Source organism: Antrostomus carolinensis, unplaced genomic scaffold (assembly GCF_000700745.2).
Source record: "Antrostomus carolinensis isolate BGI_N321 unplaced genomic scaffold, ASM70074v2 scaffold19555, whole genome shotgun sequence".
Lineage (NCBI taxonomy): Eukaryota > Metazoa > Chordata > Aves > Caprimulgiformes > Caprimulgidae > Antrostomus > Antrostomus carolinensis.
This window is the reverse complement of record NW_010315955.1, coordinates 4,177-23,825: the sequence shown is the minus strand read 5'-3', so window position 1 is coordinate 23,825 and position 19,649 is coordinate 4,177. Positions and strand designations below refer to the sequence as shown.

Below are 19,649 nucleotides of genomic sequence, written 5' to 3'. Positions count from 1 at the left end.
TTGGAACTAGATGATCTTTAAGGTCCCTTCCAACCCAAACCATTCTATGATTCTATGATTTTAAGTTAACTTTACTAGAATATCTCTGCTAACCTGCTCATTAACCTCTTAGGCCTAAAGAGGTTTTGTTTAGCAAGGCCTTCAAGGAGGAACAGCTCAAGAAATAGCTGGAAGCCCCTGACTAAATTATACCAAACCTGAGGTATATTTTTGGGCTGAGCCACTGGTATAGTCTAAACCTGGACTGCTTTATTGAGCCAGTTTGTTTGTTTTTGTTGTTTTTTTTCTTTTAAACTCCCCCAGAGAAGGAGCAGAACAAACTTGATCCGAACTAAACCAGACACAATAAAGCAATACAGAGTTTCCGAAGCAGGTAGTAGGCTAGCATTAAACAGGAACCTTAAACTTCTTTTTACCCTTTACCCAGTGAATCAGATTCTCAGAGGCATTTTCCTACACCAAACAGGCTTAGGAAAGTTTTTAAGTAACAGCAAAGCAACATTAAACACAAGAAACAGGGAATGAGAATTCCTTAACTGATGGGGAAGACTTCTACAGCCCTACCTAGAAGAAGTTAAGGTGCTGCAAGTAGTAAGTGCCCAGGATCCACCCACTGCACTCTACCTTTGAGTGCTGACAAGAAGCTCAAGCGTCAGCAGAGACGCACTCACAACGCACTTCCACCTGCCCAGGACTCCACCATCCTTTCTTGCAGAAAGTGACTTTGCAATTCCACTGCCAAGTAAAACAGACCCACAGAAGAGAGCACGAGAAGTCATTTAAACCAACACCTTTCCCGGCATTGGAGTACAGGCAGAACAGTCACACTAGCAGTTACCACTTCTCTGCAGTAGAGCAGTAAACTGCAGCCAAGGGACAACCAAACTGAAATCACAAACACTCGTTTGACCACTTCCAACAGCAGTGGATTAAGACAGCAGGAGCTCTGGAGTGGAATTTCAGAGACAAGTTAAATTTCTTGTTCCAAAAATTCCCTGTGGACCAACAGGCAAGTCACCTTTTCCGCACTCTACCTGAATCCCCTCCCCTGTAAAGCAGGCATTGTTCTTGCTTGTCTGTTCAAGTTAGAAAGCAGTCCTAGCAGAGGTTATTTTTAGTAGGCAAGCACAAAAACCCAGCTGAGTTGGACTCTGATCTCAGCTAGGCCTGCTCATTGGCTTCATAATATAAAAAGTAAACAAAAAGCAAGGCTGAGCCCACACCAGAGCTTGGCCACTGGATAGCATCTTGATAGCATAGGAACCACAATTTTCAGAAAACAGGGAGCTGCAGGTCCAAAGTTGGAGCCAGGCAACAATCTGAGGGATTAAAATGGATCACCAGTGCCTGTATGCAGCTCACTGGTGACCAGTGAGCTGCAAACAGACAGATTTCAAATCCACTTCAGATTTTCCACTGTCACCAAGCCATAACCCAGGTGTTTCTTAAGAGCACAAGCTGAAATAACTCATAACTGAGCTCTCAGACACAGCAGCAAGAAAATACTGAAAGCTACATGCAAGAATGGGAACTCTGCAGAGCTATTTGCTTCACAGCGTAAACAAGTGGCTCCTCCCAATCTTTTGGGAGAGACTGCAAATGCCAAAAACTATTAATACCTGCCGAGAAAACCTTCCCAGATGCATGTTTTGAGAAATTCACATTTGCTGCTATCAGGAGTGTAGCACAAAGCTACAAAACTGCTAGAGGTCAGGGCCTCAGATCAGAGCTCCCCTACAGAGTGTGCAGTCAAGAAGAAACAGAATGGAATGGAGAAGAGCTGAGTAAGTTGTGAGCATGTTAAAAAACAAAACAAACAAAAAAACCCCACCCCACAACCTAGTCACAATGAATCTATAATTAAAGAAAACCCCATCAGTAAACACTCCAAGATAAGTCAGACTGCAGCTGAATTTTTACCCCCAGCCAGGCCAGGGTGTTTAGCAAAATTTCTCAGGCTTGTGAGGCCAGTCATAGCTGCAAAGCCACTGTGGGAAGCACCGACCCAGCAACAACTAGCATGAAAAGAGGCCATGCTCACAGCGCTTCCAGGCTTTCTGTCTGCAAAAGGCACGGGAATAGTTCTCTGCTTGGTTTACCAGCCTTAGCATCAGTGATGTGTCTTCCTAGAACCATGAGTACTTGCATAAACCAGGGCAAACCAGCTCTTTCTTGAAGTACACTTCACCCTGAATCATTCCCTTTCTATGGAAACAAAACCTTGTTTTATTACACCACCTGGAATCACAATCTTGTGCAACAGGACACATTTATGAGCCTCTCTTATGCTACCAAGTTGGTTCCCATCTGCAGTTTTCCAACATCCAGATACTGCCAGCTCCTTAAGTACAATTGCCACCTGTTTCACCCACCCCAAAGAAGCTCCCATTTTACTAAGCCTTACCTACTGCAAACACCACGCCAAGACTACAGCCTTCTACATCCGGCTGTCCTGCTGCTAGTCTCTTCTGGGTTTGCACCGTGATCCAGATCCACTGCTCTGTACTCATCTTAAGTGTTAGCTCAGCTGGAAACAGCCAGATAACTGCAGCACCTAAGGACTTGGTTCTAACCCACCTTGCCTGCACCATCCCAACAGTCATCATTGCTTCTCTGTAAGCAGAGACGCACTGCTGCTGACCAAGGCCATGAATCACTTCCTAACTCACTAATGCTGAGCACACAACTGGGTTCCTCAAGATTCATGCTTCTGTTGAGAGGATGAAAAACATCTGCTCTTCCCCAAAATGGAAAAGAAAAAGCTAGACTCCAAACTTACCATGTGGAGAAGGCACTGTATCCTGTAACACCCTATGCAGCCCAGCAGCTGCACGTCAGCAGAAACATCCTCCCTTGGAGGGCAATTTCTCTATACCATCTCCTGTGACACAGGCCACAAGCACAACACCAATGTACAAAGGGATGCACCTCTGCTTCCAACTGTGTTAAGAGAATCTGTCCTTGACTCCAGGCTAGAGATTTGTACCTGCTGAGCTGCTACTAAGAGAACCCCCAGTCCATTTCAGGCAAGGCAAGCTGGATTAGGAGAGACCTGCTATTTAAACTCTTGGAGGGAACATGGCTGGAAGGAGACTAACTAACCTAAGCAGTTGTGCTACAGGCCAGTGGCATGCTTACCTACAGGTAGTAGCAGCACCTGCCTTCATCAACAATACTAGAGATGGATGTCTAACAAACCTTAGTAAACTTGACCAAACATTAGTTTTTACCTCTGACCTCATTCAAATAGACAGGAACTGACATCTGATGTGAAAAGCCACATACCACAGTTACCATCACAGTGACAAGGCTTGTGCCTGTTCTCCAATTAATTTGCAATCCATAAACCAGAGCAGTAAGCTTGTAAACTGCTTTACAGATGTGATCATGACAGGTACACTAGAGTCAATCCTTGTTTGAGACATCTATGCAACTCTGCTCTCATCCCCCCCAACCAACTTCTTAAATTATCAGCAATATTGCTAAAAACTTATTTTCACACTGATGATAACCTGCCTTATCACACTGACTTGCCTGTGCTGATCTTTGTTCTGCTAAGGCTTTATTAAAGGCCCTGCTACAAAGAAAGTCAGGGTCCAGTCATATTACATCAGTTAAAGATTTCTGTCCTTCCTTACAAGCAGACTGCTCACATATGCAGCTAATTTCTCTTATAAATCAACATACATCCAGCTGCCAGGTAAGAAACTGGGGCACCCAGCAGCCTTTCCAATACTTCACCGCAGCTCAGTCTGAGGGTAAACGTTGTGCCATTAGTTACCAGTAGCTGTCCCAGCCTGCCACCCACTGGCCTCCAGGAATGTGATCTGTGCTGTGACTAATACTTTCCGAGTCAACACATTTCAGACGTTGAAGCTGACTGCAATGCACTCTACTGGCATAGCTGACACAAAACAGCTTCCTTCAGAGCAACGGTGTTTTTGGCAGAGACTGCTTTATAGCTACCATTTCTTGCAGCTATTGTAAATTAACTATAACTACAGTAACTGCATCAGTATGAAGCTATGATCACATCCACTCAAAGTCTTTTGCATGCTTTTAATCTGATCAGATTAATACCTTAATCCGAGTCAAACTATGTCAAGAATTTAGAGTGCAAACCACACAAGAGGAAATATCTCATGGAAAAACTCTAAAAGAATATTAAACAAAAAAAAAAAAAGGGATGTCCCACTTAAAGCTTCAAGCACACTGTTACCAGCAGTGCATGAAGCCCAGAATAGTCTCGACAGCTTCTGGAGTAGGGACACAAAGTGGTGTTTGCCATGTTGATACTAGCTGCAGCCTTTCCCTGGGGAAAAGAAGACATGGCTTTGAACTGAGTGGAAGTATCTTCAGATAAACATAGTCAGAGCTCAACTTCTTCAGACATAGCCCAAAGGCAGTTAGGTATAGACTGCAAGTTCCTGGCTACTGACTTTGATCCACAAAGACCACCCAGCTACTGGAGGAAGGTTCAGAAAGACCCAGCATGTAACAGTGTTTCACTGTAAAACAGCATAAGCAAGATGCTATTTCTCCAAAGCAACCATTGCTCCTAAGAGCCACAGCACACTAGGAGCTGTTCCTCCTGGCACAGCTGGCACGCCAGCAGAGCCTAAGATGAAGCAGCCAGGGGTAAGGGAGATCAAGAGGTACAGTCTGCATTTTTAGGAAAAGCTAAAGTTTTACCACCATGTATTGTCCAGCTTGGACAACTGGCTAGGAATTTATGACAGCAATGCTATCAGCTCTCTTCTATATAGAGGCCATATATCCACAAGAAACATACTTATGCGGCTGCTGCTGGAACTGAGCTATTGGGGCAGAACCTGAGCATGAACTCCAGAAACCTTAATCAACCACAAGTTGAAAATGTTCCTGTCAAACAAAGGAAAAAGGAGACAGAATTCAGACATTTTTCAGCAAGACTGCTGCGGGTTGGTATGGCTGGGAAGAGCTGCACAGTTTTCATGGGGTACCAAAAAGAAAAAGCAATAGGTCACAGAAAAGTAAACTATTGAGCAATCCTTAGATAACTGCCACTGAGCAATCCACTTAGATAACTGCTACACTCAGAGTTTGTCTGGTTGAAGCTGCTTCAGGCAGTCTGCCTAGAGCAGAGCCACATAATCTGATTGAGCATGATTATAAGTTTATCACAGAATGGTGGGGGTTGGAAGGGACCTCTGGATTTCATCTAGTCCAACCCTCACGAGGAGGCACATCTAGAGCAGGTTGCACAGGATCATGTCCAGGTAGGTTTGAACATCTCCAGAGAAGGACACTCCACAACCTCTCTGGGCAGCCTGTTCCAGAGCTCTGGCACCCTCACAGTAAAGAAATTTTTCCTCATGTTTAAGTGGAACCTCCTGTGTTCCAGTTTGTGCCCATTGCCTCTTGTCCTATCACTGATCACCACTGAAAAGAGTCTGGCCCCATCCTCTTGACACCCACCCTCTAGATATTTATAAACATTGATAAGTTCCACTCTCAGTCTTCTCTTCTCCAGGCTAAACAGACCCAGGTGTCTGCCTTTCCTCCTAAGAGAGGTGCTCCAGTCTCTTCATCATCTTTGTAGCCCTCCAATAGACTCTCTCCAGAAGTTCCCTATCTCTCTTGAACTGGGGGACCCAGAACTGGACGACCCAGAACTGGACACAGTATTCCAGATGCAGCCTCACCAGGGCAGAGAAGAGGGAGAAATGTCTTGTGTTTAGTCACAAGAAACTAATCAATGCTCAGACACTCGTCTTTTAGAAGCTGACTTTAGAATGGTATGGCTCACTGACCCATATCCACATTGTCAAATGACAGCCAGCCTGTAGAAAGATGACCCTGAGGTTTACAGGCCGAGTTCCCTCAGCTACGGCAGCATACACCCAGTTGGCCACACTAAGTTTAAAGAGGTTTATCTTTAGAAGACTGGCAAGGGCTGTGCTTCCAAGAAGCCCTGAAGTTTTAAACAGCCTCTTGTTGCTAGCAGGGGGTGTAAAGATTGATGAATATGAAGCATTGTAAAGTAGCCTGAAGGAGTCCAAGCCATCTCTATGTATCAATGCTTCTGAAAGGCCTGGTTTCCTTTGTGTGCAGTATACAGCAAGTTATAGTTTAAGAGAGCTACTCAAACACCAACATGACCTGAAGTCCACACATTTCATGTCAACACCCATTCCAAGAACAGTCCCACTGAGTCAAATATTTTTCTCTAGTGCTCTGGATGAAGAGCTCCAGGTGATGAGTAAAATTTGTGATAGGTCTGTGCCCAAAACCCATTTGTCATTTTACATCCCACACAAAGTCTTGCCATACAACAGCTTGTTGTATCAGACATCTTTATTTGCCGTATTGCCCCAGTGTACAAATACTGAACGCAGTTATAGAAATTCAAAATATATTGTAGTATAAATCTGTCTGGGAAGTGGAATGTTAAGATATTTACTTTATAAAATTATTATACTTATATAAGTCACTCCCACTTGCAAGTTTTAAATATATCAGGGCTATGAAGAGACAGATTACTTTTATGATCCTGCAAAATAGGAGTTCTTCTCAGAAAACATTTTCTGCTAGATGAAGTCAGTCAACAGCAAACCGATTTCTTACATGTGACCCATTTTGAGTTATCAGCCAACAGGATGTTAGCTACATCCAAACAATTCATACACAATTTGGCTCTCATTTATACCAAGAAAGTCAATGTATCACTATCGACATATTTATGTATTAGTCAAACAGAATCTCAGTGACAATATTTATTTTAAGCTAATGAAGTCAAGCCAATAAGTTGCCCCTGGCCATTGAGTGCAATTGATGCTTTTTTCACATTTTCAGAATAAGGCGTCTTAGTTCTTGAACAAGTCAATACAGCTTTGCAGGAGAGAGACATTGTTCTGGAAAGGAAGAGAATTAGTTTCAGATGAGTATGACTGATAGTTTAAATCCTGCTTTCCACAATTCAGTGGCTTCCAAACTAGTAGGTCCATCCCAGGATTTTGTAGCCTGCAACAACGCTAAAGAGCTTATACTGCAAAGACAAGCGTTCAAGCAGTAAACCATCAAAACCAGATAGATCATACAGCCTGCAATCTGCCTCTTCCTCTAGGCCTGCACCATGTGGGAAAGAAAGGGGCAACAGACAGAGCAGTAAGTTTTTAAAGTAGGCCAAACTGAGCAGCATTGTTAAGCCTTTCATATGTAACATTCAAGCTCAGCAATGAGGTAGCTACCTGTGATGGAAGTCCAGGACACTCGAATTTCCCACTCCCTGACTTTCCTTCTTCAATAGAAGCTGAGGATGCACAGTTACCTCCTCCTGAGGCTTCTTGCTTTGCTCTCCACACTAAATTAGCAGACCCATTAATCTGTGTGCACTTTCCTGGATTAAGCTGGCAGTATGTGCTGTGGTCTCCACAACCTCTTCAACCCTGCTCAGTAAATCCTGGCAGAGTCTGCTACAAAGCCAGCGTCCCCCTTCACTGACAAGCCAAGCGAGAGGCTGACAGCTAGATCACAAGCTGCAGGATGTGCTCTCACAGCGCTCACAACGCTTGTGGCAACAGCTGCCTCTAGAAGCAGGAGTCAAACCCCACAGATGAGGCTGCCTCTAGAAGCAGGAGTCAAACCCCACAGATGAGGCTGCCTCATGGGAAGTTAGGTGAGCTGTTTTGTGCTACCTGCAAAGTTTCACTTGCAGTGCAATAGGCTGGTGTCCTATGAGTGACAAGTTGAAAACAGGTTTTCTGCACGTGACAGATAAGACTGGCAGCATTTGTCCTTTACATGCACTACACCTACAGCTTTTCACTTCCTTTTTTCCCTTCAGATCTCAGCTAAAGAGCCTGGCTGTTCTATTTTACACTTCCTCGTTTTAAAGGGAACCCAGCAAATCCTTCAAGTTACATACTACTCCTCTCAAGCTATGCCTGTTAAATTCCAACAAGAACACACCTTTGCGTGTTTTATTTCCAGTTCTGCCATTTCAATTAGGTTTTTGCGGAACGCTGCTATTCTCTTCTGTTTGAAGCTCAACAGTTCTGTGGAGAAGAACAAACAAACAAAGATAAGACAGATGTACAAAGTGTGACTGAGGTTTCAGTAATGCCCCTTATGTTTCCTGAGTTCTGTTGTGCAGCTATAGTTACAGTATTTGACCACAAAAAAAGTTTGTTGGCTTTTTTTAGTCAACAAGTCTTAAAAAAAGACTTTTGTTAAGTCTTGCTGTTTCTAGCCAGAAGATGCATTCATGACATGACACTGACATCCTGGTGAGGAAACAGCTAGCTTGCCTTAAGACAGAAAGGTTTTGTAGGAAGACAACTGGAATAAAACACAAGTAAGCCACAGAATATTTTAAAAACAAGAACATTAAAGGAGTAGTGTGTGTACAATGAAAGCATGTTTCCTCCATCTTATATCGTTTAAAGGCATCTACTAAGAACCAGTGTTAGAAAAACTCTGTATGAAGCACTCAGCTGTACTGGGACAGAGCAAAAGCCTGTTTGCACAGTTCTAAATTGAGATAATCAGAAGCCTGAGTAGTTACCTTCAGGCAGAAGATGAGAGTTCAGTCTGGAAAGCAAATAACAGGGGCTTATAATTAAAGTTGGTGTAGTACTGACATTGCTCTGCTTCAGACAATCATTCTTAAAAATATTTAGCTCCATTAATTTTACAGACATCTATACTGCCTTGGGATGTCCAGACTACTTGCTTTGGGGGAGTGCTCAGAAGCCTTCTGTAGTTGAAGGTCAGATGGAAACCTGGACTGCATTAAGATCTCCCTTCAGCATAAATACAGCAAAGTGTTTTACCTTGTTTTGCAGATTCTGAAATCTTTTCAAACTTCTGACAACAATCCTGTTGATGTGCCTCAGCCAGCCTGACATCTTTGCTCTTTAGTCTGGCTTTATCTAGAGCTTTGTTTGAGTTTTCATAGTCAACAAGAGCCCTTGTACGTCTGTACAGAAGATCCTGAAAGCAGACAGGAATAGTGCATCAAAGCCCTAAGAGGATTACTTCTGAAACTGAGGTTACAACTACCTCAGCAGCAGGAGGTTTCACTTCCTTCAGCACCAGATTCTGCTTCTTCTAACAAGCTATTATAACCTGCTATGCTCTCAGCACAGCAACAGGAGCCTTTCACCACTGCAGTATCAAGTATTCAGAACAGCCACTTGTGCCTTAGTCAAGAAAGTCCAAGGACTACTGTAGGCATTGCTTCTTCCCTTAAAGTACCTTCACCCTTCTGTAAGGTGGGCCTCTCCACTAAGGAGTAACAGCACCTTCTGAATTCCCTCAGTCTGCTTCCAGTAATGGATATGCTATCATTTAATTAACTGGAAATCCGGCAGTTTGACTGAAGCACTGCACTAACCTAGACATGAGAAGCAGTACAGGTCTCACTGCCAATTCCCTTTTGATCTAGCAGCAGTATAGTCTTGATATCTAAAGAGTAGTACAACACAGAGGGAGTCTGCAGCAAATGTTCCAGGGTACGTGACATTAGGGGTATGACACTAGATGAACAGGCCCACCAGGTTATATCTAGACACCATTTCTCAGCATCGTCACTTCCTTGCCAAGTCAAGTGCTGGTTAGAAAAGAGGTGCTGGCATGGCTTTTGTAGTCACATCAATTTACCAAACCACTCCTGGAAGTCCAGACTCCAATAGCCTTCACATGTTCCCACATATTCATGATAAAATACTTTGGCAGTTGTGATTTACTTCAGGTTTTTTAATTATTTATCATTGGTTTTACTGAGTCACATGTACCCAGGCAGCAGAAGGGTTAGAATGCTGCTGCAGACTCAAATTCAGTTTGCTCCAGCTTACAGAAATCTGGTGAGTTCTTCCTCTCTACATGCTGAAGAAGAGCCAGCTGAAGATCTTAAACAGCCCTTCTGTAAGTGGGCTGGACTGCAGCTAGCCAATATATAGTTTCTATATTCTGCTGTGGTTTAGGAGTGCCAGGTTTCTTAGGCAAAACAAGGGTCCACCTTCCTGTCTTCTTAAAGCACAAAGAATACCCCAAGTGAGTCATGATGCCCATAATAAAACTAATCTTCAAAAAGAAAACCATTCTTACCTTAGCAGCTTCTATATTGAGCATGTAGTATCTCAATAGTTCAGAGAGCTTTAAGTCTTCATCAGATGAAACTCTACTCTCTACCTTCTGCAGAAAAGATCAGATGGTTGGTATGTAACAAGAAACAGTAACATCCAGATTCAGATATTCTTTTTTCCACCCAAAGCTTCTCTTACCCTGAGTTTCTCAAAGAGCTCAGCAACTTTCAACAAGTACCTAGGGAGGGGAAAGAAAAAACACAAATACATTTTAGATACTTTTTAGCCTGATAAATGCCAGGAGCATCTGACAGGAAATCAAAAAGCTGAAGGCTACGGTTTAACCATCCATACAGACCCAAACAGCAGCTTGAAAAACTCAGGTCTAGGCAAAGACCTGGACAAAAGGTTCAACGCAAGAGGTTCTGATTCCAGCCTAACAGACTAGTACAGTTAGGCAGCTAGACACCATTTAAAGCAACACTGATCTCTAGATCAGAATGATCTTGTGGACAATTTCCCCACTGCTACTCTCCAAGAGAGATGAACTCTTTATTCAGCTGTATACTCTGTTTTAACAAGGTCTTGGTAAATTTACAGCAAAGTTTAGAGAGGTGGAAGAATTCACCCCAGGAAAGGTGACTAAGCTTCCATAGCTTAATAACAACCCTATTATTCTGGAACTTCAAAGGACCAAAAGATAATATAGGTCTAGTGTAAGCTGTGGTTGTATTTAACAGCACATTAGATCACAGATGCATAATCCCTTTCCCCTATATTCTCTGGGAGTTTGTGACCTGAAAAAAATGCAAGGAGACTTCTGTTTAGAAGGAGCTTTGATGACCAGCACTGTTCAGCTCTAGGGCACAAAAGGCAAATGTCAGCCAGTTAAGAGTCAGATGCAATTGATAATTTTAGGTCTGTCACACCAGGAGCTTCAGAGGAAAGAGAGGAAATAAAGTTTCAGTGCTACTTGCTTGAAAGTCAAGAAACTCTAAACAGCTATAACCCAATCCCCTGGATTTTACAGAAGGAACTTGATACTCCCAGACAGTGCATCAACAGTTAGGATTGCTTACTTTTTGATAACTGTAGGTTCTTCTAATGCCAGGCTGTTCAAGCAAGCTGAAGTATAAATATAGTCATCTGCAACATCTGCAAGAACAAGACAAGGTTTTCAGGCTGAAATCAGCAAGACTGCAAGGTCTTTAGAAAGGTCTTTGAAAAGATTCACTTTTATGAGATCGTGTCATCTTATCTGCTTTTGCACATGCATCCTTGATTCTGTTGTAGTAGTTTACAAGAAAAGTCTTCTCTTGCTCAAAAAAGTCTTCTACTTCCTGAAAGAGAGCACAACCTGTTAAGTCGGTTACATTGCTGCAGAACACAAGCTCTTCCCCTTTTTAGGAAGGGCCAAAGAAATAACCATGGCCACCTGAGCATTATGCCCATCAATCCCTACTGAAGAGCAGAATTTGAGACAAGGGTTTGACAAACCAAGCCATTTAGCAAGTTCCTTCTTCATGATAAAGTGAAGATGGACTCGACACTCAGTTATTCAATGCTGCAAGTTGTCTGAAGCAACCAGTAAGTTGCTATCAGAGGGCTACCAACTGTTGGTATTTTACTTCCCAGGCCTACTGCAACACAGCAGCTGAGCAGTAAGCACCTTACAAGCTTGCTTCATGTCCACATCAAACATTATATGTACTGTAATGTTTCATGACATTGAGTTTAGGACAGCAAGTCTATTAGAAAGAGCTACCATGGCAACATCATAGAAGAGCTGAAGCTGGACCAGTTACAAGTCTTTGGTATTTGATCTCATCTAGTGCAAGCAGAAACCCATAAGTGATGATTGTTCAGAGCTCCCAAGTAGACAAAAGCCACAAGCACATTTGCTGAAGGTGTAATTCCTTCCTCCTCACCAGTATCAGGTGTTAATGCAACTCTTGTGCATACATTAGAAAATTTAAATATACACTTAAATTTTTAACAGCCTATAGCTTCAACACCTTATTTCTATAGAAGTCAAAATTAACACAGGCTACTCCACCCAATTTGGGACAGCAGTAATAAGAAAGGTTAGCATTAGTGACTGAACTTCACACACACCAAGCCTGAAGCAGACATAACTAACATCCCTGAAGCAGGAAGCAAGAAATAATCAAGGTTAGGCTAAGTAAGAGGTAAACCAACTACCTTACCTTGACTCCAGAAAAGAGGACTTCATCAGCACTCTTTACCATACTTTTTAAAAAGCCACCAAACATCTCTTTTGTGTTTTTCCTCCGAACACTCAACTGCAACAGAGAGGCCAAGACCACTTGAAAGTTATCACAAGATGGGGAAAAAAGCAAGTATTTTGACACTTACAGTGTTGTAACATCATTTATATCCAGCACATGATGGAGCAGGCTGATTTTCAATACCTATATAAGCCATACAAAGATGGCTCATGCAACCAGTGGCTTGACTCAAACTTGTTCAACTATTCTGTGCCACAGATTTTCCCCCATTCCCAGAAATAGCTCAGTTTCTTCTTATGTATCTTGGATCAGCATCCATCACTCAATTACTTGTAACAAAACAGATGCACCTCCATTCTCCTATTTTAGGACCATGCAACACACAGCACAGGTACACCTGAACCATGCTTGTTCCCAAGATGTCACAACATACAAAGTTGGCTTCCTAACCACCTTGACTAGGATGAAAAAACTATGAGATTTACAGCAGAAAAAGATCTAAAGGTCAGGCTTTCATCCTTTAATCATCTCACAGAAGTACTGGCAATATCTGCCTGCTGACACTGCACATAGATTTACATAACATTCTGACTGTGCCCAGAAAAGTGACAGCACTCCTAACACTTTGCCTCACTCTGAAAGGATTTTAAAAAAAAAGTGTCTTACATCCTGGTCATACTCCAAGAAAACATGAAAATTGCGATCTTTGCTGAGCACAGGATGAGAAGAAATCCGCTGAAGGAAGATTTCATGTGATGATACAGTCTTCTTGAAGACAGCGAGGTATTCACTGAAAGGAAAGAACAGATTGAGATCCTCTCTTGCAATGCCTTCCTCAATATACAAAGAAATTATTTAAGTTTATCCAGTGAAAATATTCAACAGCATGCTTCTTAAAAGGCAGCTAGTGAGAGAGAAGTTATTTTCAACCTCTCTAGCTAGGAAGTTCCCCAGTTTGAGAGGAACTTTTGGCAACACCCCAGCTCCAGGATTTTAAAGATTATGCAGCAGTAGACACCTTCAAAACAGTCACAGTCAAGACCAGTTACCACCAAAGAGGTTGCTCTCCCAGGAGGCTTCTCCAAGTGCAGCTTTTGGCAGTAGATTCATTCTACTTACGCTTCTAGCTCTTGCTTCATTTTGGCAAACTCTTCTTTTGTCATAGACATTTCTCCTTCCCCTAGCTTCTGCATCTTCTCTCTGGGACCATCAAAGTCAGGCTTTGAAGGTGCTGGAGGTATCTAGCCAAGGAATTGGTTAGTGATAGATGCTAGCAAATAAAGTTTTCCAAAATCACTTCTAGCCTTCTCTGGAAGGAGGCCCTTTTGCCTGGTCATGGCAAGCCAGCAAGGCTCTGCACCCAGGAATTGTACAGGTATGTTGATGTCTAGTAGTTTGCCCCTCCCAGCTCTGTGCTACTTCTGGCCCAGGAGGGAAACCAACCAAGAGGAACAGGCTCTATAATCTACCCCATAGTCAGCTACCTTCTGTGGGCCAGAGAGACTCCTGAAGAATCACAATGGAAAAGAAAGACTATTTAATAGAGGATTTCACTGTGTTATCTTCAGGTAGATATTAATGCCACCATAGAGTTGGGAACTCAGAGCATTGAGCTTTTTTTGCTGCTCCAAGCTGTATGGAAAGTTAACATAGAGCCATACCACTCAAGTTGTTTGGGAATTAAGGAAAAAGGAAGCATAGGGAACACTTAAGTCATGAAACACTATCAACACTGGTAAAGCAGACTTCATGCCCTTACTAGCATGCACTTAAAGCCACCTCAGTCTTTTGTTTAGAGTTACATTTTTTAGGATGTACTTACAATGAGTCCTGCATACTCCTCAGTTTCAGTGAGTGTATCGTGCAGCCACACAAAGTCTTCATGCTGCCTTGTAACTGAAAACTCAGGGCTTTGAAAAGCTGGCAGCGTAGTCTGGAAGAGAAGATATAGAAGCCCTACTGTTTCTTGAATTAGTGCTTTTAGAAACAGTTCTGTCCCTTTCCAAAGGAAGCTATTTTGCCTAGTAAGAGCCTCGCCCACTCCCTTTTAGCTGAGCTGGCACTCATTCGAGAGCCTTACTACTAAGGAGACTATTTAAAGGAAAGGCACTGTTGTGGAACAGCATTAATGCAGTTTATTTTGTGAAGTTTCACAGTAGCTGGTTTCCCTACCCCTACCTCCCAGCATTCTGGTGTCAAGCCAGGATTCTTCAGCAAAGCCAATCTAGTGTATCAGCTACCTTGTCTCTATTTAGAGAGTGTTCAAGTCTTCAGAAACCTAAACTTTCTGCACACTTATATCTCTCTCCCCCCTCAGGTCACCTTTAAGTGGAAAAAGCTCCATCTAATTAGATTTCCTTCATTGTCAAGCCCATCTTTACAGGTATGAGTATTGCAAATACGCAAGTTACTTGCATAACATTTATGAAGACCACTTTCTACTCCATGATCTTACCTTAGTATGCACAGTGAACTTCACTCTGTCCTTTTCACTTAGAGCATCAGGTATATCAATTTGGAGAGAAGGATCAACATTCAGGTCTACAGATACAGACCTCAGCTGCAACAGAATTCACAGTATAAGCCTTGGTCAAGCATCAGGTAGGTTTAGTGAAATTAGACTGGTCATCAGCTGGCAACAAGAACCACACTGCACTAAATCACTGTCTCCAGGAACAGCATGTATGGACAAGCTTGACAGCCTTGACACTACCTGCACATCACTTTGACAAGTGTTCCCTTCACAGAATCACGGAATGTTAGGGATTGGAAGGGACCTTGAAACACAGGAAAGAAAAAAGGCTTGTTAGCTTAAACTCTGAAGAACCAATTGTTAAGAGTGCACACTAGTGGTATTTGAGAAGTCTTCTCTTGAAAGAAGCATCCTCCTTCTAGTACTTCTCCAGCTTGTTTACTTGGAGCACATGAAGCCACAGCCTACTATGCCACTTTGAACACAGCAACAACCCTGGTAGTTCTTAACTCATTACCCTGTGCCTCCACAGTATGTGGCAGAACAGCTGACCTTGGGGAAAAGTGGAGCATGTAACCTCTTTAGGCTGCCAGAAAGCCTAACAGCCCACCATCAGAAACAGGACCAGAACCCAACAACGCTGTCACTAACACTGCACCTGTTTAATCTTGTTTCCTGGATACCTGGCATCATGTTATTAACTGCTGCTAATCTGCACATCTGCTGTTAGAGAAAGCCCCAGTAAGCTAGTACAAGAACTAGCTTCAAAGATAGCTGGATTTTGCTTTACAAAAAGCAATTTATTGCTTGTAACTGCAAGTCTCTTCCTCTCCTAAATCCAGGTCTTGTCTTATCCTTTCTAGACAGAGCTTTGCATCTGGCAACATTTTAATGCTATTTGTTTCCACTTAGAGCAGCTCAGAAGAGGTTTCTGGGCATGCTGGGAACCCTTTACAGGAGACCTCAGAGCAGACCAGACTTGCCTTCCCAGTGCTTCAGACAAGCCTTAAACAAAGCCAGCACCTTCCTTTGGGGACTTATTTCTTCATTACAACAGCTTACACCCAGAATACAGTTTCAACCATACTTAAACTTTTCTAGAGCAGCAAAATAGCCTTCTCAGTGGTGTATAACCTCCAGCATCTTCAACTAACACCCTCAAGTCAGAGTCCTACTGAAATTCCTTACAAGGACAGCGCTTTCTAACTCAGAGTAGATGAGGCTTTGATGCTCAGCATGCCATCCTGCTCTGGAAAGCCAGGGATAGCAGCCAGGCTGAACTCATGAGCAGTAAAGATTCAGCACAGCCACCAGCCCATTTCACTCTCTAGTTTAGAATTTGAACTTTGTTTATCCAAGCTGTACTTCACTGCTTGTACCCAACCCTTGAAGATAAATGGCTTCAATTCCCTACAGGACCTCAGAAACAAGCAAAAACCATTCAGGCCTATCCAGCATAGACTGCTAAGATTAGTGCACACATGCAGTTCTTACATCAAGTAGAATCACGTATTTAGATACCAAGGAATCAACTTTTACAAGCTATTAGACACCAGTGATCACCAGCTTCAGTAATCTGTATTCCAGAAGCATGCAGGAACCTTAACCTATCACACTATGGTGGTTCCTGTGCTATGAAACCTCTCTCCTAAGAGGCCATCCCTTCAGTGCTGCAGCCTAACACATCATTCTTATTCTCTGCATAAGGGAGAAACTGCCAGAGACCAAGGTCACAACACAGGAAGTTTGCTGAAGAGTGACCGTCAGAGCCAGGCTGAATCCCGAGGTTATCATTTCTAGAGATAATTCTGAATGCCTTCCCAGGAAAGCAAGCTAGAGAACTGGGCCACAACTGATGTTGTTTCACCACCCTGCAGCATACTAGTGCACAGACCCCACCAGCCAAGAGCTTGCCCTCACCACCTGCCAAGCACAGCAAGTTTCAGCACCAAAGCCCACAAGCAAATGGTGCCAGCCAGCACCTGAGCAATCCTGTCACATCACAGATAGCTTGAGCATCGCCTGGAGCTTCTGTAAAGCTGCAGAAGACCTGGTGAGAGGCTGCCCTTTATAAGGTGAAGAAGCTTTGCTTCCAAAAGCTTGGGAAACTTCCTCCCCCGAGTCTGGCCATCTGTGTGCTGCAGTGCAGATCTGGTAGATGACAAGTCTCTGTGGCTGCCTGCAGAGGACACAGCTGTCAGGCTTGCAAGCATTTGCCTCTCTGTCCAGCCTGCCCCTGCCTAGACTCCCACTCATGGTCACTGCTATCAGCTGTGATCAGGCTCTCACACATAGGCAAAGGACAGCCCAGTCACTGTACCCTCATCCTTCCAGCCATATTAAAAAGACTTCTATCTGCTGCCTGCTACCTCAGCTAGAGCCAAAAGGAGGTACTTTAGCTAAGAGATACACCTTTTTAAGCCTTGTGACTATGGAAAGACATTGTATGCAATACACTGAGCTTCCCATTCTGACTTTGGGAGGACAGAAGGTTTTTATCCCACCCTGGGATCCCATCCCTTGCCTTGGCAGCAAGCAAGATGCATTGAGCTTACAGAGCATGCCCTGGAACACAGCTCTTAGCAGTCCCAGCACTTCTTATGTGCAAATGGACATGGTGGGGATCCAAACACTACAGGGTCTCAAACAGGACAGTTGCTTCTCTCCAGCCACCTTGTGGGACAGATTATCATCTACAGGCATGTGACTCTGGGACTTACTAGGAAGGCACAGACCAAACAGCACATAGGTGTGTGATTCAGAAGTCACTGACACCGGTCTAGGCAGAAGCTGCCCCATCCAAGCACCAGGGGAAAGACAGGTAGAAGGCCACCATCCAGACATTAGTTTCACTGGGAGCACAGCTGACTGCTGCCAACTGAACAAAAGGCAAGTTGGTCAGTGTTTCCCAGCCAGATAACACCAGCAGCCAAAGCAGTGAGATGCAGACCCCAGTGTTTTCCATCCTGCTTACTTATCTTTACTGTCCAAACAGGATCAGCAGCGCTAACAATACGAACTGCTGAGTCTGGAAAGTATGATAAGCCAAAGGAAACTGCTTCCTCTCAGCTAAACTAAGGAAAGGATTACACAAATCAGCCAGTCCTGAATTGGTGAACTTTCTTACTAAGTGTTGTGGAGAAAGTAACCTGTGATGAGATGTTGTCCATGCACTCCTCCATTCCTAGTAGCTGCCTGCACAAGAGATGAGCAGGTACAGACACAAGATGGTATTGCTCTGTCAGATTAAAGCAGTTCACCTGTCACGGGTGTTTCTCCCCTGCACTAGCACCATAAACTGCAGAGGCACTAGGGCAAGAACACACAACCCACAGCTTCACCAATCCCCAGGAATGCTGCTGCAGGAGAGCTCGCTGCCCCAGCAGGGCCTTATTTACACAGAAGCACCTGGGAGTCAGCAGCAGTGCTGAGCTGTGTGCACTACAGGGCCCAAAGTCTGAGACCCATCCAGAAACAGGACAAGAGTCAAGAACACCCCCACATACAGTGGCAGGATTCTGCCCTTCAGGACTACACAAAGCCACTTGGTAAAGAAATCTTGTACCTTTCCTATCCTAAATATCTGCTGTAAATGTACATGATGCAGCCTATATCTAAAGGCCGCTGCAGGCTCAAACATCAAGCATAGCACTGTTTGAAGACAGCACAGGATTATCAGTTCTACCCTTCAGGAGTCTGGTCTTCAGTGAAGGACCTGGAGGCACATGAAACAGAGGATTATAAAACCCCTGGTCTGTTCTAGTCCTGTGAAGGTCACTGTGGGCTCCTAACTCCAGGCCAGAGACCTTTAGGATTACACAATCGCAGCAGCAAGGCTCAGACTACAAAGAGAGCACTCACACTGCCCGAATCCAGGAGGACAGAGTGCTTTGCTGCCCTGCACAAAGTGCTGGGCCAGCATTTCTGCTATGAACTGGAAGCAAGAAGCCCCCCTTCTTGTTATCACAGCTCTATAGGCATTAACCCAGTGCACCTAGAGTAGATGTTCCACACCAACCCTTGACCAACACAAGCACCTGCTCCTGCAGCACTAGCAGCTCATCATTCAGGACCTTTCATTCCACCACCCTTCCTACACCCATCCCACAAGGAGGAATGAGGTCAAACTTGCTTATGGTCACATGAAGGCTGCGCAGAGGCAGAAGAATTAAACTTTCATCTTCAGCCCCCAGGCTTGTTCCTTTATCACAGCAGGCACCCAACCCAAGACCTTCCCAGGAAATACTCCATCTTAGCTCTCTGGCCTGTGGAACCTGGCAGCTCCTTTGAATCTGGAGGTATTTCTCTGCTAGGATGTCACTGCTTCCTCCCTGCATTCAAGGCAGTGAGCAAGAGAACTCAAGTTTTCCTATCCCAGTTACAGAAACGAGTCTGTCCCCCAACACCTTCAGGGATGGGAGGGGATATAATCCAAGCTCAGCAGCTGGTGAGAGATAATTGCTTATTTGCAGCACATGCCCAAAGAGGTAGAGAGGACAGTGACTCCTGGAGCAGCACAGTGGGGAAGCAGCTGGGCTGGCCTGCAAATAAACACTCACCCAAACCCAGCGGGTGCCACCACTTTCACCTCTCATTTCCCTTTCTCAGAAACAGCTCAGAGGGTTCTGGTTTGCAGTGGCTACAGCAACTGTTACAGCTGCTCTGCTCTCTGCTCATGCCTTCCACTTCTAAGCTCACATCTCTTCAGTGACTGGTATCTGGATCCCTGGGGTTTCTGGAGGATTCAATAAAAACTTTTCCCTGTTCAGTAAAGACACTGTCCACCACAACTGTCTGACGTGGAAATTCATCAAGCAGAGCCCTCCAGAATAACAGTCATTATATTGATTAATATTTCTA

General features: G+C 43.9%; 1 protein-coding gene across 1 annotated transcript; it reads right to left on the bottom strand.

Moving 5' to 3' along the window:
- Positions 1-6,326: 6,326 nt before the first annotated feature.
- On the bottom strand, positions 6,327-14,870 carry SNX5 (sorting nexin 5). The gene is made up of 11 exons (XM_029084993.1): positions 14,772-14,870; positions 13,436-13,557; positions 12,983-13,106; positions 12,275-12,370; positions 11,302-11,407; positions 11,147-11,222; positions 10,266-10,305; positions 10,090-10,176; positions 8,814-8,973; positions 7,951-8,036; positions 6,327-6,893 (listed from the first exon to the last, which is right to left on the bottom strand). The coding sequence occupies exons 2-11, from the start codon at positions 13,507-13,509 to the stop codon at positions 6,846-6,848; spliced, it is 897 nt and encodes a 298-aa protein (XP_028940826.1). The 5' UTR covers positions 13,510-13,557; positions 14,772-14,870; the 3' UTR covers positions 6,327-6,845.
- Between the last annotated feature and the right edge of the window lie 4,779 nt (positions 14,871-19,649).